The sequence below is a fragment of the Prionailurus viverrinus genome, chromosome A2, assembly GCF_022837055.1.
Source record: "Prionailurus viverrinus isolate Anna chromosome A2, UM_Priviv_1.0, whole genome shotgun sequence".
Lineage (NCBI taxonomy): Eukaryota > Metazoa > Chordata > Mammalia > Carnivora > Felidae > Prionailurus > Prionailurus viverrinus.
The window spans coordinates 157,714,373-157,735,910 of record NC_062562.1 but is presented as its reverse complement, the minus strand read 5'-3'; the positions used below and the strand labels follow the sequence as shown (position 1 = coordinate 157,735,910).

Here is a 21,538-nt window from a genome sequence, read left to right as displayed (position 1 = left end):
GGCCTTTCTGTCCAATCCCGTCTGGTGTTGCAAGGCCAGGCCAGGCCCCACCTTCTCCGGGAAGCCCCTCTCCCCGCACTCACCATTCCCATCTCTCCTGACTTTGTGTCCCCACCCCCACTGATTCCCCAGGGGTGCCCTTAGTAACCATCTCCATCTCCGGGATAATGCGGACTGCTGCGTGGATCCTCTCGTCCCCCAGTGCTGACATCACCTGCACAGCCACCCCTTGGTTCCCTGCCCTGTCTGCATCCCCTCATCACCCACCCCTCCCCGCCATCTTTAGCTAAAACACGTGCACACACATTTCCTCACGGTTCACCTGCTTGTTTATCTGCGGCAACCTCGCAGGCTTTCCTTCATAGTTGTGCCGTCAGTCCCCTTTTTCGGATGCCCGCAGTGAGCTCACTAGGAACGCACACCTCTACCTCCCCGGGGCGGGGCGCCTACAACCTGATGGACTCCTACCTGATCGACCTTCCCACCCGAAAGTTAGGCTGCGGTTCTTCTGCTCATTTTGACCCTGGTGTACCTTTGATCACTGATCTGCAATCCAGTTCGTTTTCTCCACTTAACCCCAGCACCTTTCTTCTGCCTTGTGCAGAAGCGTTTATTTGTGCGCGCACTGCAGAGGGTCAGCAGGGAGAGAGCTGGTGGTGTCTGCGTGGGGGTGAGGGAGGAAGAGGCAGCTTCACACAGAGGTGTGGGCTCCCACGCCAACCACTCTGGGCAGGTTATGTAAGCACGGGCTAGTCAAGCCTGTGTGGCTATGCCTTTCCACCCTAGGATTCGGGTGTCCTGTTAGTCAGGGTTATATAAAAAAAGGGGATGGGATCTCTATAAACGCACGCTTAGCTAAGCTCAGCCCTTTGAAGGATTTTCGTATTTTGAACACATCACCACGTACTTTTTAAAGTTAACACAACACTTCTCCCGCTTTCACCTGATTCCTCATTCACCCACCCCCAGCCGTCACACAACTGTCCCCCGGATTCCACCACCCCCTCCCCCTTGGACTTTACCTGTGTGGGGCGGGTGTTGGGACGGGGGCCTGCGTCCCTCCGGAGCCTGTGCTGAAGGGCCCCATTTTCGGAGGGTAGTCCGTAGCTGGTGCAGTGCTCAAAAGGCATATACTGGTACTGGGGGGCACTACCCCACCAGCTTTGCTCCCCCCCACGCCGCTGGGACTCTGACCGCTCCATGTTCCTTCCCTGAGCCAGGCCTTGGCCTGCTCGCCCCGGGGCCTCCCCCAGTACAGCTCCTTAAGCCCGTCCTCTTGCCTGTCCCCAAGGCGTCTGGGGCAGCATGCCCACCCCCAGCTATTTATAGCCATCTCTCCGTCACATGACCCCCCCCATTGCCACATCTGATCTGCTTGGGGTCGAAGCAGGTGTGAGAGGGGTGCGGGGGAGGGGTTGGGACAAGAACCTGAGGGACAGCCCGCAGGGAATTCCCTCAGTGGGGGCCAGCAGCCCTGTCCCCTCCATAGTCACAAGGAGGCTTCCAGCCCCAAGCCACTGGGCCCCCTATAAACATCGCCCAGACCAGCATGGAGAGGGGCTCTGCACACTCAGACCTGTGTGTTCCCGGGGGCACTGGACCTGCACCCTTAGGGTGTCCTGCCCTCGCTTCCCCGAGGAAAGGTGAGGGGTGGGTGCTGGACGGAGGGATCCGGAAGATAACTCACCTGAGGGAGTAACTGGTGCCTCTCTGCCATCTTTCCCTGTCCAGTTGCTCCCAGCTCAGTATCTTCCCAAGATTGGGTCTTCATCTGTGGGGCCAGCTCTCCCATCCTGGCCAGTTTTCAGGTTGCCCCTCCAGCTTTGCTATTTCTATCTGCCAGAGGCCGCTAATAATGCTTTGGCGTCATCCCCTTGACGCCACTCTTATTACCCACTGGGTGTGGGAAGCAGGGGTAACAGCCTTGGGTTCTGGCCTTTCTCCCACTTCCCAGACAGATATGTCAGTCACACCAGAAGCCTGGACTCTCGGGGAGGGACAGAGCCTCCATGTAGACTATGGAGCACCTGCCTAGGTCTGTCAGGGCAGGTTAGATAACATGGGAGAAGGAGAAGTGGGTCAGGGGCATGGGGTGGCGGGGGGGGTGGGGGGGGGAAGGGAGTGTCTCATCATGAGCCCAACAAAAAAAGGATGACGGGGAAGTTCTCTGCTACTCCTCCTTTTCGGGTCAATAAGTTTTGGCCAAGGCCCAACTACCCTATCTGGTGTCTTTTTTTTTTTAAGCCAAGTTTCCTAGGACATTCCTTCCCCTGTGAACTCCTCACTATAGAAGAAAAGTTACAAACATGAGCCAACGCATAGTTTAGAATTTGTCACCAAGTGGGGTCCGCCCCAGGGTATTCCAAGTTCAGGGACTGCAGGGTACTGACACCAATCACTTGCTCTGCAATTAAACCTTGACCTCGGCTAAATGGCATTGTCCAAAGCAGGGGAAGTGGATGCCATTAAAAGCACGTTTTCTAACACCAACCCTATGAGCTCGAAGGCTTATAATCCACCGCCAATGATTACAAATGTGTGCTGGTGTGAGGGCCTGAAGGCTGACAGATGCCTTCTCTGCAGGCAGAATGTAAGGAAAGAGATCTAATGACTTGGTGTAAGATGAAAGAATAGAGTGCCAAAGTCAAAGTAGGTTCTTTGGGGGAGGGGGGAACTTTAGAAACAGAAAACGTTGCCACATTTGAGAAGGGCTCTTCTGAATGTAGCCGGTTTCTATAGACACTCAATAATCCTGAGAAACAAGTATCTAACACAATTACTGTTTCTTCATGCTTCCTTAGAAAATCAGGACCTGGTTATAGATTCCAGGATTTGAAGGCAGAGAGATCAGTGGGACTGGGAAAATCCACACTCCACCAAGCCAAGTAGAAACACCAGCTTGTGAAGTAGAAAAACCAGATTCTGAAACTGGGAGAGTCAAGGCAACCTACTGCTGCTAACGCTGAGGGCAGGGATTTGTGAGTAACTTGAGTCTGACATCGGAAATTGTTAATATCTCATGGGTTGCCATCTTTAAGAGAACAAGAAAATAAAATGTCAGGGTGCCTGGATGGCTTGGTTGGGGGAGTGTGCACCTCTTGATTTGGGGTTGTAAGGTCAAGCCCCATGCTGACTGTAGAGAGTACTTAACTAAAGTCTTTAAAACGGAGAAAAGAACTATGACCACCCCCTACCCATAGGTACAATGCTTGGGTTCTTATTTGGAACATGGGTTTCTGGGGAGTTCTGTGAAAAGCTCCACAATCTGGAAACAAATTTATAAGCATGCACGCATTCTAGAAAGTATGTATACTGTGTAAGGAATGAATTATTCTGGGGTTTTGAATATATTTTTTTAAGCTTATTTTTTTGTTTTTGAGAAAGAGTGAGTGGAGGAGGGGCAGAGAGACGGACAGAGAGAATCCCACACAGGCTCTGCACCATCAGTGTAGAGCCTGATGCAGGGCTCAAACCCACGAACCGGGATATCATGACCCGAGCTGAAGTCGGATACTTAACCAACTAAGCCACCCAGGTGCCCCTTGAAGAGATTTTCTTGGGGTCTACGATACTAAAAAGTAAAACCTATAGGCTTATGGAATTGCTATTTGAAGGGAGGTTGCCAAAAATGACCATATGGGACACATGTGCAGGGGAAAGTGTGTGTTGGAGTACAGGTGGGTGTGAACGAGCCACTCCCCGCCCCCTCGCCCAACAGCTTCCCATCAACTGAAGCATGAACTTTCTCTCTGGGTTACACCCTTGTTTTCAGACCTCTTCAAATCCAGCCCCCCAACCCACTGGACACTGCACCATTACATTGTCTTTAACAGCCTCCAGATATCACTTTCCCTCTGCACATCTAGTCTAACATCAAACCCATGACCACATGCTTTTGTTTCACCTAGGCAACTGTTAACTCTGCGTCCCCCACCCCCCCAAACCGCACACACCTTCTAATTGTACTCCCTGGTAGTAGTAGCTTCTCTACTCCCCACTGGACCCCGCCCCCCCAGATCTTTACAAATACTTGGTCCCTTCCAAGGCCTGCATGAGGCCTTCCTGATAGCACTGGAGAGGTCTCTTTCCCTTCTGGTTTCTCAAACATGATACACTTGTTCTCTATTCTCTACCTAAATAGTGCAAAGATGGGATAGTCTCTGGTCTCAGGCTTATTTGCCCAGCCCAGTGGGAAAAATCTATAACCCAAAAAAGTGAAGAGGAAAAAAAAAAATCTCAGGCTAGGAAGTCACACAAGTCATACTGTTAGTTAAGAGCATACATTAAAGCTAACATTTTGTTTCACATCCTGACCTCAGTTTCTTTAGAAAGGCAGTAACTTAGAGGGTTATGGTAATAAGAGAATGCATGCAAAAAACTTCTAGTGTTTGCCCTCATAGCAAGCACTGAATATGAATGCATATTATTGAACTGAAGCTCATTCTGCCAGAGTTCACAATTCTCAAGCATTTGTAATGCATTAATACTGTGTCACCACACATCATACTTAATCCTCATGGGGACCTTTTAAGGGAGAACACTTTTCATTTTCAGCTAAGGGAAACCGAGGTTCCAGGAGGCTAGGTACCTTAGCCAAGGTCTCCAATACCTCAAAAGGCTGAGCCAGGATTCAAAATCTATTTAATTGTAGACTTCATGGCCTTCAAGCTACGTTTCTTCCCTTTTTTGTGTTATTTGAAGTCTGAGCCTCATTTTCCCCAACTGAGAAAATAAGTGGAAAATGACCAGCTCATGCGCCCGCAGGGAGGGTGGCCTGTGAAGGTGCACGTGTTCCTGTCTCCCTCTTCGGTCCAGGCGCCTGCCCTGCCCTCCCCTAATATCACGACTCTGCTCTCATGGCCCAATTTCCTCTTCCCCCTTAAGAGGAAGCTGGATGGAGGAGAGCTGCAGAGAAGGGCAGCCCCCAGCTCAGGGAGGGGATAATTTTAGCAGAGAATCCCTGGCAGAGGTAAGCAGGGGGGAAGGGAGGGGAGCTGTGAAATTCAACCTGATACTCATTCAAGGGCGGGGCGGGAAGGACATGCAATCCAGGTCAGAAACCTCGCTCCTGCGCTGTAATTCCCAAACGTAGCACCCCCACAAAGAAGCTCTCCCCTGCTGAAAATGGGTACTTTGCTTACTCCCACTGTTCCAGTAATTTCCTAGCCTCTCTGAAACTTTGTATCCCTTCCTCTCTTGAGGACGGCCCCTTTTCCCTTGGGGTGCAGCCAACCAGGGTCAGCAGGCTTTTCATGCCCTTCCCTGTTGTTCAGCCAACTCCCTCCCTCCCCCTGGTGAGGTGCTCCAGCTCAACTCTTTTTGCTCTTTCCCCTCCATATCCCTCACCACTTCCCCCCAGGTCCCACTGATGCCTCCCACCACGAGGCTCCTGCAGAATCTCTCATCTCTCACTGGGCCCATATGCACTCGCACACTTGCCTCTCCAGGCACACACTTTAGATACACTGCGCCCCAAGGATTTTCTAACCTACAGAGCCCAGTGCTTAGATCTCCTTCATGCTGCCCTGAATTCTCTTAAAATCCGTGTCCGTGCTACAAAGCCTTAAATCCAACTTGGGACCATGTAAATTCTATAATCGTGACCATCCTCCTATTCCAGTCCAATCTCTTTCTCCAGCTTTCATCCCATAATCTACATAATCCAGAAGCAACAATGCTTGCTAATGACTCTTTGGTCTCATCTGACAATAAGAAATCCCAGTGCCACTACATTTTGGGCAGTTGCCTGTGGCCAAGACAACTCAGATGGGCCCACATCTGCGTATGTAATAAAGATCATGCAGCAGAGTAACAAAGGTGCTCGGCTCTGTGTCCAGCTCGTAAGGTGGTGAGGAATGCTGTAAGGGGCTAAGGAAATGAGAATACGTGGGCTTTAGAAGATTATCTGTGGAAACAGAGGTGTCGGGCATACATCAGTAATAAATATGAGCGTTTATTTGGCACCTGAAGGCATATAAAATCCCGGCAGTGGGAAGTTGAAAGGTTCTATCACCCGAATACTTCCATATTTCGACCCAAGGGTAGAATTCCGCAACAAGTCTCCAAACCACCTGGCTCACCGAACAGGTATTTATTGAGCACCTGAACTACTACAGGCTGGGCACTGTGCCAGGTACCACAGGAGATAGAGGGCATCTGTCTTCAAGAGCCAACAGTATCAGTGAACAAAACACATGGAAAAATCTAGAGTATAAATACTAAACTTGTGTATATTTTAAAGGGAAATTTTGTCCCAAAACATTTATTGAAGACCTATCCTGTCCCAGGCACTGGGTACATACTGGAGAACAAAAGAGACAAGGTTTCCACCCTCAGGGAGCTTATGACCTAGTTGGGGAGACAGAAATGAAGTGAAGCAAGCAAACACGTAATTATAAATTGTGCTAAGTGCAATGAGGGGATTAAACAGGATACAGTAATAAGGAAACATGGAAGATTATTTAGAGATAGAAAGGTCTTGGGCAGGTGGCATTTAGGCCACGACTTGAGAGGAGTGGAGCTCAGGAGACCCCAGAAGAGTGTCTGCGATGGTCCAGGGCAGGGAAAGAGCTCAGAATGTTTGAGAAACTGAGGAAGGGGCTGGGCTGTCACTTAGAGGGAAATCAGCATTTTGTGAGGTCCAAGCGGGGCGGGTAGGAGCCCTGCAGGCCAAGGTTAGGAGTTTGGACATTACTTGAGGTGTAACAGAAATTCGAGCAGGAGAGTGACCTGATCAGATTTATAAAGACCCCAAACGAAAATCTGCCATATAGAGATTAGATTGGAGGGGGCAAGAATGGAAGTACAAGAGGCCTTGAAGAACAGGGAAGCTTCATATGGCACACATGATAAACAACGCATGTAACAGTCTCTCTAAAATGGAGACATATGGCAAGGGAAACAGGCCATATAAAATCAAAAGGGGATTTGATACTGAAACAGAAAGCAGGAACAAACTAGTACATGACATCCTTGAGCAGCCAAATGATCCAATTAAGTAGTATTTTAGACAGATTTGGTGGCAGCCATGAAAGGAAGAGAGGAGAAAAGGGGAGAAACAGGAAGTAGGGAGATAACAACTAGGACACTTTTTAAAAGGGACATTTCAGAGGAAGAAAAAGTTGATAAGGGGACAGGTTATGGAGTATGAGGAAGCATACCACTCTTATCTGCCTCTGCTAACATTCTCCGCGAGGCTCATTTCAGTAAAAAAGCTGAGAGAGAATAACCGATTAAAAGATCTTTGGAACCTCCCTGGGCAAAGATCAACGAGTTCTAGGTACACGGCATCCAAGCTGTAGCCTCTGCCAAGAGGCTGGGTTCCTTGAGCCTCAAGGAGCCAACAGTGGAGAACACGGGCCTTCCACTGGGTGGCCCCGTGGTGCCGCAAGGGGCGCACAGGTCACAACCACACACACAGTGGCACAGTGTGCGTTTAGTCCCACCTGCCCTCTTGAGGCTAAATGAAAAATGCCTCTGTTGAATCCAAACTCTCAGGCGGAGAGAAACGGGGTTGGGATATGAAAGAAAGACAAGACAGGAGATGGCCTCTGAAACATCTTAACTAATAAAAACAACTAATAAAAGCAATTACCAAAGTGCTGTCTGTAAAAGCCCTGAGGGCGGGAACCAAACACCAGCAGCGAGGCAACCCATGTGCCCTCTCCCCATCAAGACCCTGTGTTCACAACATCATCCGCCAGGCGCCTCTACAGTAGCCAGACACTCCCGGCAGCCAGGCCAGCCAGAGCCCGCTCTACAGGAAGGGAGATTCAGCGAGACCGCTGGCCTATGGTCCCTGGCGCTAGAAGACAGGGAGGAGCCGATGAGGGGCGTGGTGTGCCACAAGCCTGGGAGATTCCCGATCCCTGAGGGGGAACAGAAACCGTGCGTCCGAAGAGAAAAGGCCCGGTGGCCTCCGTGCCGACAAGGATGGCCTCACGACAAGGAGGGCCTCACGTGGGAGGGTGTCCCGGGAACAGGTAGAGGTGCCGGCACAGGGTGCTACAGTACTCAGACATCTCCTTGCACCGGTGGAACTCTGTGCCGGGGGCATAGCCTTCACGCTCCTTGATAAGTGCGTTCACCTGGAAAGACAGGAACCAGTAGTCCAGAGTCTGAGAATCTGGGGTTTGCACAAGAGGAAGGGTAGGGAGGCTATGAAGGATGGTGCAAGGGAGGACGAGGAGGAAGGGGGAACACCGCGCAGAGGCTACTCACCGTAACAAGCATGTCGGCCACGTGCGTGTCACAAGCCCTCTCAGAGAACACTTGAGTGAGGGCCTCAATGTACCAGGAGCCCCGCTTGGTGTTCCGCATGGCAGCGGTGCCTGCAACCGGGATGGTATAAACCACACTGAGGAGGTCACGGGATACCTCACGCAGCTGGGTGTCCCAAAGTAGACTTCCGTGGTACCCTGTACCCTCCCCAGTCAGAGAGCCCAGCACGCGAAAGAGCACGTCTAAGAGGGTGCAGCCTCGGACTGTGGCTGGGGGCTCAGGATACCTCTGAGGCAGGCATAGCCGCAGATCATGTCCGAGCGCGTGGGCAGTCGGGTCTTCAGCATCTCCTTGCTGTCATCGCTCTCCTCGCACTCGGAGGACCCCGCGCGGTTCTTTCCGTCTTGCTGGTCAACCCCACGATCTGTTTCATCTGTACCAACGGCAGACAGGACGGACAAACATGTTATTTCCTCCCATTGCTCTGGGGCCTGCCACAGGCAAGCCAAAGTTCCTTATGGCCTTGACTGGGAAGAGCCACTTCCAGCTGTTGCCTCCGACTTCTGGCTGCTGAAATTAAAAAACAAAACAACAAAACCATTACTCCCATCCCTGCCCCAGCACGCGTCCATTCCTCGGGGGAGCACCCAGAGGCCCGGCACCACGCTCAAGCATCTGCACATGTGCAAGGTACAGGGTCTGAGCTCCATCCGTGCTGTGTAAATCACAGAGTGCTGATCAAATACTCCTTGTAAACAGAACTAAAAATCATATGCCCATGATTTACTTGTTCAATTAGCAATGTACCTGCCAGTCACAGTGCTTTTTATTGCAAAACACAAATATTGATAATGCAGCTTTGTATCAAAAAAACAAGTTAATAAATCAATATGATTACATGTAGGCTATGTAAAAACCACCTCAAATCTATGTTATGAAACTGAACATGCTCAGTTTCCAAGGTATTTTGGTATTTTTAATTTCATAAGCCAAATTGTAGCAGGTATCCAAGATCTGTGAAAAATTTATAAGAGGAAAAACTTAAAATTGCGGTAATTTGACTATTTTCTTCTAGATAATTGAAAAAGAACACCATTATTCAATTTTAGCAGTTCCTCAACATACCCTGAGTATATCCAACCTCCTGATGCAGGCCTCCTCTGTGCCCAGACATAGTCTTATTTGGATGTTGCACTTTTATTTTGGAGGAGGGTGGGGTGAGGTCAGTAGCAGAGACAGAGACCGAGGACACCCAGCTCAACACACTTAAGCTAAGAGAGATGCTCCTTTCCAGTACTTTCTGTTCCATGCAACACTCAAGAGCCTAAAAGGCAAGTGAAGCTTGAAGAACTATGGTGAAATGACCAAAATTCACTGATCCTACAAACAGTTATCGAACAACTGCCATGTGCCAGGTACTGCTTTGCATTAAGCCCTAGGGATGTAGAGAAGGAGAGTCTCCTGCCCTTATGGAGCTCACATTCCACTTTGGGAGCCGGTCAACCGGGGAAGGGAGAGTAATTTCACAGACGTCAATTACACGAACTAAGTGCAGGAGAAGACAGGTGAGCTCAAATCTTCAAAGGTCATCTCTTGAAGGATTTACTCTGAGAGAGAAGGTTCGGATTACCCTAGGAAAGAGCAATTTCTCCCTATCCAGCTCTGATCCTGTACACAGATCTCCGAATATAGGAGGAGAAAATGATCACGAGTATCTTCATTTCACTTTGCCAGTAATACCTCCTAAAGGAAATAGGCCAAGCTAAATGTGTTCCCTCAAGAAAAAAGAAGCTTCTTTCCTCCCTTGGTGTCTCAAATCTATTAATCAATAAGTGTTACTGCTTCTTCCAATAACACAATATCCCATCTGTTTTCTGTATTATTGCTATTTTTTTAAGGAGATTAATTTTCATCCCTTCATTCAATATTTATTAAGTACTACCATATATCAGGCAGTGCTCTGGGGCTGGGCATCTAGCTGAACAGACACTAAGTTCCTGTCCTCACGTACTCTTTCCTCAGTGCAGTTCCCTAGCACGGTAATCGTCCTGGAAAAGAATTCATCACATTATTTAAGCTACCAACAGCTCCACACAATGATCTGCTGAAGTCCAAAATCTGTTTGACTAAAGATTTATCATCAGTGGCCTACCTTATCTTACTACACACCCACATAGATACCCAGTCTCTAAATCAGATCCGGGCAGACTTCCAGCCCAGCACAACATCTGGGGAAGAGTGGGGGCTGTCCTTTTAGTCCTGGTGTGCTTGTGGTCTTGATTCCTGTTTCGTCTGGAAGCCCCTATTTACTACGCTACACCTATGCAGATTTTATCATTTTGGGTCCAAATTAAGCCTTACTAAATTAAGTCTCTACCAAATGTGTTCAAACTAAGCCAACTTAAAACGATCTATTCCCTACTGCTTACTCCTTCACACATATGGTTTGCATCTCACTAATTTCACCCTTGCTTGAGGCCTCTGAATTATTCTCAAGCTACTTCACGTACATTTGCTTTCTCTTTCTAGTCATCGGTAGGCTATTTAGAGAGACACCACATTTTTTCTTCTTTTTTTTTTAAAGAGGAGCAGTTAGAGAGCCCACACATTTTCTTTTGCCTTTGTGACAGTGCCTAGTGTAGTCACGTTGTAGAACCTTAATAAAATTATCTCCTTTGGTGATATTATGACATTATTAACAGTATTAACCATTTACATCTGTTGAATACACAACAGATAAAAAAAATTATTTGTACGTTAGGACAAAGTGACCTTTAAGCCAAACTATAAGCCCCTTGAGGCCACTAACCATGTAATAATGGTCATGGCTGGCATTTTCTGTGGATTTACTATGAGCCAGGTCCTGTGCTAAGTAAGCCCTTCAAGTGTATGATTCTATTCAGTGATCACAACAACCTTACGAAGTAGGTCTGATCATTATCTACATTTTGTACGCAGGAAACTAAGGTGGAGAGACATCAAGTAACTTCTCTAACTTGACAGAACTGGTCAGTGGTAAAGTCAAAATGTGACTCCAAAGTTAGAGTTGCCCTCCAGGATGAAGAGTATGCCCGCATGTCTTTGGAGCCTAGTCCTGGAGTCCTGGCTGCAGGCGAGAAAGAAGAGGAACAGAAGTGTCTCAGGGAAAAGTAAGAGACAAAGCCCGACCTGGGGCTTCTGCACTGCAACCCTGCCCGGTACAAGGATGATGAAGAGGCAACGATGGAGCGCAGGTGAAAAGACGAGAGGGGAAGAGGGATGCAGGAAGGAAAAGAGGAAGTGAAAGAGAGACAGAAGAGACAGACAGAAGTGCCTCAACTGCAGTGAGTAACAAAAGAAAGCGCAGCAGAGTTAATAGTGCAGAGGTGACAGAGTTCTCACGAAGGAAGGCAAGGCACTGAGAAAGAGTCTTGAGAAGAGGGTAAGGTGGTGCACAGAGAGCTGACCAACCTGAGAGCCATGGGCTGCCCAAGTCCCAGCACACCCCATGCATCGGGAGACACTTACAGAGCAAGAGAGGCGGTGGCAGCAGTGAACAGAAGGAGGTGCCCAAGGGATCCGATAGCACCTGAGAGGAGCAAACAGGAAAGTGAGAGCTGGTGGGAGGCTGCCCAGGAGCCACCACCCGGGTGCTGGTCTGCCAGGGCACTCACCTCCACGGCAGGCCTGGATGAAGAACATTTTCGGCTTGTTCTGTAGGTTTGGGCAACTAGCGTTGTCAAAGAGCCGAAAAACCTCTTGAAGCTGCCAGAAAGGAAGGAAAGAGAAGGGAGGTTAAGTAGCCCGCAGGGCCTCCTGAGTCCTGTATTGGCCACAGCAGCCATTACAGGAGAGATGGCTAGGCAGGAGGGGAAGTCACCGAGCTCAGACAGCTGTCGGACACGAGATGACACACACCTGAAGCAGTTTGCCATCCACACCGTAGATGCCTCCCTCCACGCCATGAGAGAGGAGCGCCACTATGCAGGAGTCAGTGACACGGTGGGCAGGTAACTGGGCAAAATTCTGAAGTTTCTCTTGCATTTCCTGCAGGAAAAATACCTTTTGGTTAGTGTCGTTCACTGTAGTCTGCGCCAATATCATCTTTCTTTGGTGTCTGAACCCCTGAGCTATTAGAAGACCTGATGCGTTCTATATATTATGTGGCCAACGATAACAGATGTCAGAGACCCTATGAGAGGCTAAAAAAAGGCTATGGACTCATCACAAAAATGCATGACTTCAGACACAGAATTCTGAATATAATTTCACAAAATTCAGACTCACTGAGATACGTTAAGAACTCCTGGACTAAAGCAAGTTACTAATGAAGCTAATCATGAGATAGTTAACTTTATCCACTCCCCAGTCATCAACCAAATCTTCTAGCAAATGCCCTTGTATAAAAATGACACAAGGAGGACCACCAGGTGAGTTATGAGTGAATCAAATATTTACCCAGCCATAAGGAAATAAGCTGTTCTCACTAAGGGCTAACAGGATCATGACAATAGAGAATACTAGCACTTTTATGCTATTTTCTGTCTGAGATTTTAAGTTCCCAGAAACAATGATGATATCTGTACAAAATGCTCACTTCAGGGAAGAGTGTGCTGTAAAGATAATTAAGCACAGGGCCATGGCTACAACCATGGGCTACAGGATCAGACAGACCTAGCTTTGATCCCTGAGTTCATAAATTAGAATCAATTATTTCGTCCCTCAAAGCTCTAATACTCATTTTGTAAGAGGGTAATTAAGAGTAAATTTTTTCCAAGTTTGTATAAAGATTAAATGAGATACTGCATAGAAAGGATTTAGAATTATGACTGGCACCTACTGCAAAGATCTGCCATTATTATAATGTGCATATCTTACAAAGAGTAGCGATGTCATTTTCTCAAAGAAACCTACTACTGGTCAATCTTGTAGTCCAACTTAAGAACCTTATTTGTCATGCACCAGGTTGCCACATGTGAGTATCACTCTACCTTAAACACTTGGCCCATCCAATGGCAAGCTATACAAAATAGTTTAATAATCCAATTTAAACTATTAAATCTAGGTCTCCCTCTACAACTAGAGAAGTCTGAATGGTCCCTCCTATTTGAGATGAGCAGGGAGAAAGCAAGTTCATTTTGACTATGAATTTTAATATCATGAAAATGAATATGCTATCTAGGCACATTAGTTACCATGTACAGCCCCCAATAAAAAGCACACTTGTATAATACATTTCTTACAAGTTCTGGAAAGTTGTAAGAAAGGCAAAGTCTTGGGTCCTAGCAAACTCCAGGTGATTCTGACATGCTAAAGTTTGAGAACTACTAATCTATTTGTTCAGAATACTTCCGTTTGCAGATAATGGAGACAATTATACAAAAGCCTTGAAAGGCTGCAACTTAAACTGGATATGAAGAACTTGGCTTTATTGAAAAGTATGTTCATTTTCTGGGCAAAGAGAAGCCAATCATAATATTGCAAATCTTACGGTAATAAAAAGATATCCAAAATTCATTTATTTCTAGAATATATAATCTTAAGAGAATACATGAGTATGAATGTTCTTCTTGAGTCGACCATAATAGAATTGCAACATAGAGTAGTTGAAGTTCATTTTGCTGGAAGAAGGTTGTAAAAATGTATGTTTGGTACCTACTCAAGAGCATTTTGAACTTAAGTGAGACTATCAGGTCAGTAAATAGTGGACAACAGAGCCCAAAGTAAAAACACACACACTTAGTAATTGAATTTAATAGTACTAAATGGACAAATGGGGGTTATATCATTTGGGTAAAATTTTCTGAAAGCAGCAAAGCTTAAAATAGGATCTCTAGATTTATTCCTGATAAAATTACAGTACTTCTAAAAATAGCAGAGTTCTTAACCAGAGGTTGGGGGACACAAGAGAATAACCTATAAACCCTCTGAAATGATACGCAAAACTTTACGGCTAGCTGCATTTTCCAGGAATGAGCCATAGCATGTCCTTACATTTTCAAAGCAGTCTGTGACCCAAATGTAAGTTAAAAATCAATACCACATGGCGGGAGGCGGTGGGGGGGTGCCTGGGTGGCTCAGTCAGTTGAGCGTCTGACTTCGGCTCAGGTCATGATCTCACAGTTCGTGAGTTCGAGCCCCGTGTTGGGCTCTGTGCTGACAGCTCAGAGCCTGGAGTCTGCTTCAGATTCTGTGTCTCCCTCTCTCTCTGCCCCATACCCACTCATGCTCTGTCTCTGTCTTAAAAATAAATAAAACGCTACAAAAAATTTTTAAAAAATAAATACCACGTGGTAAAAGGAAATCTGCCACTTTAAAATGTATCTCATTTCCTTGGGGTGCCTGGGTGGCTCAGTCGGTTGAGCGACCGACTTTGGCTCAGGTCATGATCTCACAGTTTGTGAGTTCGAGCCCCGCGTCAGACTCTGTGCTGACAGCTCAGAGTCTGGAACCTGCTTCTGATTCTGTGTCTCCCTCTCTCTCTGCCCTTCCCCCATTCATGCTCTGTCTCTGTCTCAGAAATAAATAAACATTAAAAAAAAATTAAAAAAATAAATAAAAATAAAATGTATCTCATTTCCTAATATACGATAACTGTTAATTCTAGAACTAGTAGCCTCATGGGAGGTGCAGTGACAGAAGACTTTGATGACCAGGAGGAAAACTGAAAACCTCCACGAGCAGTGAGAATACCAGTGTACTGTCCAGCACCGTGTAGTGGAGAGAATTCTCTAAGACTATACTATTTCAAATTTTTAAATGCAATTATTTCTAAAGTCAAAAAGGTATAATAGGGAGAAAAAAAGATCTTAATTTTTTTTGGCTCTCTTTGCTTGCCAAATAATTACATGAGAAAAGAGTTGAGTCTCTTGAGAAGTCCTACCAGGAAGAAAATATTCTGTGCAGATGCCCAAAGAACCAAATTATCACAACCACTGTAACTACCTGGTTTTAACTGTACTGAGAGTTTGATTGATTGGCCACTGTTGGAAACTGACTGTGCAACGTCCTCCTCATGTTTCTGAGTCTCCAGAGCTAAGGACCAGGCTACAGGGAGGGCTATCCCCCAAGGTTTAGTTCTATGCCTTTTGGTCTTCTGACTCTAACCTCCTTCTCAAAGATTTCATATTCTTATCACTTAAAGTATTTCTCCTGCACAGGTAATGCCCAAATGTTTGGTCCTGATTTCTCTGAGACCCTCAAATCCTTAATTTTTCTTTTTCTATATGCAGTCATTTAACCACCGAGCACAAACAGTACAATCATGCCATTACGCTATTTTCCACACACATTCTTTCCCTCTTGGTCTACTATTCTGTCCAGGATCCCAACATATCTTGTACTCCCATTATATTAACTCCAAACTGGATTCCCTGCCACTCGTCTCCACTTCACTCTTCCCAATGGTAGCCCAAATCATCACTGTGAATGTATCACCTTTCTGTTAAAAAAATTACTAACGGTTTTGTAAAACAAGGAAGTTCAAGGGCCTGGGATTCTAGTCCCTTTATCTCCAATCTTATTTTTGGCACTTTTTTGCCATGGCACATTTGCTTTACCCATTATTTCCCTAACATCACAGACACATTTCTATCTATAGGCTATTCTCCCTGCCTAGGACCCCTTCCCCACTCCTCTGTGCTTCAGGGGCTTCTATCTTTCAAGGCCAGCTCAAGTCTCACACAATCCATTTATCTTTCTGACCACATCTACTGAGGGGATGGTTTCTTTATCTTAACTACTGTAGAAGACTTGTCTACTCTTGCTTGGTCCTTAAGAATATAAGGGAAGTACTTCTTTTTTTGCTGATGTCAAGACTACCTCATCTGAGGTCCTGTGAACTCAAGAATCACATTAAAAAAAAATTTCTAGTAAATTTATAGAAGCAAACATAGTTCCGCCTCAGCCATTGTAAAGTGTTCAAAATTAATTAATATTTATTTATTTTTATTTTTTTAAAAGTCGGCTCCATGGCCAGTGTGGAGCCCACCATGGGGCTTGAACTCACAACCCTGTGATCTGGACACGAACTGAGATCAAGAGTAGGATGCTTAACCAACTGAGCCACCCACGTGCCTCTGATTAATTTTTAAAGTAAGTTCTATGCCCAACGTGGGGGTTGAACTTACAACACCAAGATCAAGAATCATATGCTTTCCCAACTGAGCCAGCCAGGAGCCCCTAGGACAATGTAACCAGAGAATTAGAATCTAATAGGTACTTGAATCTACATCAATTTTAGCATAAATGGGAATGGTATTTGTGAAGTGGGTTCATGGGTACACCAAATCTGCTGAATGCCTCTGAAAAACAGTAGTATATAGCTGACTTGGTGACTCAGGACTGTTGTTATTTATTTATTTATTTATTTTTTAAGTTTATTTTGAGAGACAAAGAACAAGCTGGGGAGGGGCAGAGAGAGGGGGAGACAGAGGATCGGAAGTGGGCTCAGTGCTGACAGCAGAGCCTGACGTGGGGCTGGAACTCACAAACCATGAGATCATGGCCTGAGCCAAAGTCAGATAATTAACTGAGTCACCCAGGCACCCCAGCACTGTATTTTTAATTATCAAGCATATAAAATCCCTTATCAACTGCATACAATTTGGAAAACTATGACATAATAACTTCCTAGTGAAAGGAATGGCTAGAGGGGCACCTGGATGGCTCAGTCGGTTAAGCATCTGACCCTTGATTTTGGCTCAGGTCATGATCTCATGGTTCATGAGTTCGAACACCTCCTTGGGCTCTGTGCTGAACAGCATGGAGCCTGCTTGGGATTCTTTCTCTCCCCTCTGTTCCTCCCCTACATGTGCATGTGCTCTCTCTCTCTCAGAATATTTAAAAAAGAAAAAAAAAAAGGCTAGACCAAAAGCTCTAGAGAAACATAAATAAACATTCATTTTGTTAAGTGGTCTTCTAAGTGGTCTCTTGGTAGGAATTACGGCTGATGTCCTACCCTCATTCCCTTCACGCTCAGTAGACCTCTTAGGAAAGCATATAACCTACTTGATCAAGAGTCACAGCCTCTACTGACTGAGCCAGCTAGGTGCCCCGAGCATATAACCTACTTGAATATCACTTGATTACTACAGAAGCTGTTCCAGCCATGGCTTTGAAGCATGGATGGGTTTACTTCTCTGCATGGGCTATTATTACAAAGGTGGTGAAAAGAGCGGTGGTAAATAGGTGGTAAATAACAACACTCAGGTATCTACTGTTGAAACTGGCCTTACCAAAAGTACAGCATGTATACAATCATTCTCATAGAAGATAGCTGAGAAACAGAAATGAAGACCACAGACAATGCTGAAGACAAAACAAAGATTTCCTATCTCAACAAGTCAAAGAGAATTTCCTACAAACTCTGATTTTACCACTGATGTTCCCAAAAGCAAATTTGAGAAAGTACTATTATTCTGGAATCAAAATGAAGAATTAGGGGTGGAGAGATGGGTTAAATAGGTGATGGGGATTAAGGAGTGCACTTGTCATGATGAGCACAGGGTGATGTATGAAGTATTGAATTACTATATTTGTATACATGCAACTAACATACCACTGTATGTTAACTAACTGGAATTAAAATAAAAACTTAAAAAGAGCAAAAGGATGGAAATGGGAAAAAAAATGAAAATTAATATCTATTTACCAATAGGCTATCATCAATTCCAGAAGAGAAATACCTAAAGGTAACTAAGTCAGCAGTACGGCTCAGTAATTGGGGTTAACAGGGAAACAGGGAATAGCACACAATGAAAATGCTTGCGATTTGTAGGAATCTAGTCCGGAAGTAATCTACTCTAAGATCTGTCTTGTGGTCACACAACTGGTAAGGGTAAGGAATTTTTCCATGTTAATTCATGGAAACTGCCAAGGACAGTTCTAGCAAACTTTCACTTGCAAGAATTTTATCTGCCAAAGTAATCTTTTCAACAATAACTGGACTTGTAAGCAACAATATCAACCAAGAAATAAATGTCCTGTGTCATCATGGCTTAGAAGTATCTTTCCTGATTGGCTGGGATAATCTCAGTGTCTCCTCACATCCTGAGTGACTGCGAACCAAGTTTCTGAACATGGAAGAGTAAGAACCCAAACTGGGACTGGTATTGCTCAGGAGAGCACAGTGACCCTAAGCTTAACACTGGAGCTGCTGGCTGGCCTGAATTTTTTTTTTTTAACTAGCTTGCAAGGCAAGACACAGAACAGAATGAGTAAAAAGGTACAAAGGAAAATAGAACTTGAGGGGCACCTGGGTGGCTCAGTCAGTTTAGTGTCCGACTTCGGCTCAGGTCACGATCTCACGGCTCGTGAGTTTGAGACCTGCACTGGGTTCTGTGCTGACAGCTCAGAGCCTGGAGCCTGCTTTGGATTCTGCGTCTCCCTCTCTCTCAAAAATAAACATAAAAAAAAAAAATAAAAAAAAAAAAACAAAAACAACAAAAAACCCACCATAATTTGAGTAACACCTGAGTAACATCTATCCAGCAGGTAGAAGAGCAGTGAATGTTCCTGGCCCCAAAATGTTGCCCAGCCCTCCAATGCACACATTAGATGTACCTGTGCAGTCTGGTCAAGTAGAACATGGACTTTGTAGCCTAAGAGCTTGAAAAGGGTGACCAGAGTGCTGTGGTCCACATCCCCTCCAGAGCGAAATTCCAGGTCTTTCTCTCCAGTGAAGTGTACATTGCTCAGCACCAACGCCAGGCCACGAGGCCGAGACTGCAACCTATAGGCCTGGGGCAGGATGGGGGTATTGGGGAGGCCAATTAGAGCTTCTTATGGACACAAACTATGTCTCCCCAACTAAAAAATCCGACACATTTCAAGAAAACAAAGCCATCCTATTTTCGTTAACCCCACCAGGTCAATACAGAGAAATGCCCAGAGAAGATAACCAATCAGTAATGCCTTTCTGACTAATAAAGCAGGAAGGAGATATATACACAGTCTAAGTTCAGATGCCTAGGAAGGGTCTCCCATTTCCCAACTCTTCCTCTTGCATTCTGCATGACTCACCAGCTGGTAGTGTGTTTGATAAAACTCGGGAGTGCAAGGCTTCACCTGAAGGCAGGGAGGACCATCTCCATTGTCTAGGGAGTGTTCCACAGCATCTGTGGCATAGAGAGCCAAAAACACTAGTATACAATCTGTGTCAATCCTAGTACTTCACTGTAACTTAAGGCACCCCGTTGAACTGGGGTTTTAATAATTAGCGATTCTGCTCACTCCCCAAAACTGTCAAATCCAGGAGGGCAGAGACCCTATGTGCTTTTGCTCACTGCTGGATTACCCTCCCACATACCGTACTGAATGGGGTATCTGATAAAAGCCTTGTTCTAATCAATAGGCTACTCAGTCAGCAGGCTAGTGGCCCAAAATGTAGTCTTTGCTCATTCTAAAGTAGCGGCTTTAAGGAGCCAGGCCACTCGGGTAGGAATTTCCTACTTATACCTGAGCTAAGGGCTAAATACTGTGGAAAAATCATCTGTGATGGAAGGAAGCAGGCCCAACCAATACTCCATCTAAACTTTCCTGCTAGTCCCTAACAAATTCATGGAGGAAACTGTTCCCAGTATGAATATAAATAGGAATCGTGCTAGGGCAAAGTCAGATACCAGTCAAGAAACAAGTCAATCTGTGGGATGTGTTATGCCATCGATTCTCACCTGGAGACAGGCGGAGTTGCTTGTGAGGGGGACAGGACTCACACATCGGGAAGGGGAGACTCCAGTCGTTGTCACAGCTCAACTGTAAGAAACCAGGACCCATCATACCAGGTCTTAAGGAGATGATCCAGTCTGAATAAAACCATCATCTAGTCTCCCCAGCCCCATTTCAAAAATTCCTTTCCCACCAAACGAATCCTTCTCAACACACCACATGTCTAGGGCTCCATACCGGTGGGATTGCATGCTGAAGATCAGAGAGGGTAGTGAGCAACAGATCCTCCAGATGACCCTGCTTGGTCTCCCTCAGGGCCACACAGAAGGCATTAAAAGCCTGGGGACCCCTCTTAGGCAGCAAGTTGAGAAGTTCCACATTTTGGCTGAAACTGCCCACTTTGGCCTAAGATAAAAAAAAAAACAACAACATGAAATCATATTTACTTATCCAGCTATAATTTTCTCTCTGCAGACGACCTTCTTAGTAATCTCAAGAATCCTTTTACAGGAAAAATACATGTATGGGGGGAAGTCTTTCCTATTATTCTTAAATTATATGTCTTTTCCGTTTAAGGCTTTAGGGTAGAAGGGCATTTTCATTTCCTTAAAGGCTCTACATCCTTGCCATACTTTGTCATACTCCCACGACCAATTTATTTATTTGGTGTTTCTCTTTTGCTTCCAAATACCTGAATGTGCTCCCTCATTTCCAAGGTGATGATGTCCTTCTCTAGGAGGTGTTCTAACAGTTCACTCAGTAAAAGTTGTTTGGCCAGTACCACTCGGTTCTTTTTTAGTGCTTCCTGATGGTCAGGATGCATGCCACACACTCCCAGTATCCTACAGATTTAAGGCAGAGGGAAAGGCTGTCAGGTACAAGATTTGGCACAGAAGAGTAGAATGGAACAGCTGTGGGTAGACAGAACACAAAGAATGGGACTGCAATAACCAATATTAAGCATATTTTATTGAATCTGGTTAAAATCAAAGCAGTATTCAGCAGTAACACACTGGTCATAAAGAAATAACGTATAATTTTTTATGGAGTATATTAAACTGAGACCATCCTCTGAGATGAATTAGTCTGTCTAGGGGAGGAAAATACCTATCTTCAAAAAAATGATACACACAGAAGCACACATGTATTTATGAGAAGAAATATTCCTCTGACACACCAATTTCAATTAAGAGATTATTCCAGGGGGCCTGGGCGGCTCAGTTGGTTAAGTGTCCGACTTTGGTGGCTCAGGTCATGATCTCGCGGTTTGTGGGTTGGAGCCCCGCATCGGGTTCTGGGCTGACAGCTTTGAGCCTGGAGCCTGCTTCCCCACTCTGTGTGTCTGTCTGTCTGTCTCTCTCTGCCCCTCCCCCACTCGTGCTCTGTCCCTCTCTCTCAAAAATAAAGACATTAAAAAAATTAAAAAAAAAAAATTTAAAAGATTACTCCAGAAAACCTTTTGCATTATTTATCTAGGCTGCTATAAATGACATGTTTAAAATGATCCCGGGTGAGGAATAAAATAATTTAATACAATGGCAAAAGTTCAAGCCAATCGCTGGCTTTAACACGAAATAAATGAGATAGGTGTACACACACGCACGTACTCTCTATCCCACTTATACCTATGGTTTTTAAAACTTAAGTTCCTGTGACAAAATGATGCTAGGAA

At 45.6% G+C, this 21,538-nt stretch overlaps 2 protein-coding genes across 4 annotated transcripts in view; both read right to left on the bottom strand.

The window, feature by feature from the left end:
* Positions 1-1,202, bottom strand: part of CLCN1 (chloride voltage-gated channel 1) — a 33,082-nt gene extending 31,880 nt beyond the window's left edge. Inside the window, exon 1 of the mRNA XM_047837701.1 lies at positions 1,023-1,202. Coding sequence (XP_047693657.1) covers positions 1,023-1,202 — 180 coding nt within the window. The remainder of the gene's footprint in view (positions 1-1,022) is intronic.
* The window catches only part of CASP2 (caspase 2), a 36,648-nt gene that overhangs the window by 12,183 nt on the left and 2,927 nt on the right, over positions 1-21,538 (bottom strand). Inside the window, exons 2-11 of one of the 3 annotated variants that reach the window (XR_007147823.1) lie at positions 20,558-20,708; positions 20,104-20,271; positions 19,872-19,953; positions 19,222-19,316; positions 18,763-18,939; positions 12,118-12,246; positions 11,874-11,964; positions 8,507-8,653; positions 8,221-8,330; positions 7,161-8,087 (exon numbers count right to left, since the gene is read on the bottom strand). Coding sequence is in view for 2 of the 3 variants with exons in the window: in XM_047838956.1 (XP_047694912.1) it covers positions 7,956-8,087; positions 8,221-8,330; positions 8,507-8,653; positions 11,874-11,964; positions 12,118-12,246; positions 18,763-18,939; positions 19,222-19,316; positions 19,872-19,953; positions 20,104-20,271; positions 20,558-20,708 (1,282 nt within the window). In the remaining variant the exon portion in view is untranslated. Of the gene's footprint in view, positions 1-5,933; positions 8,088-8,220; positions 8,331-8,506; positions 8,654-11,723; positions 11,789-11,873; positions 11,965-12,117; positions 12,247-18,762; positions 18,940-19,221; positions 19,317-19,871; positions 19,954-20,103; positions 20,272-20,557; positions 20,709-21,538 lie in introns of those variants that run through there. The other 2 variants (XM_047838956.1, XM_047838969.1) reach the window with 2 other exon arrangements.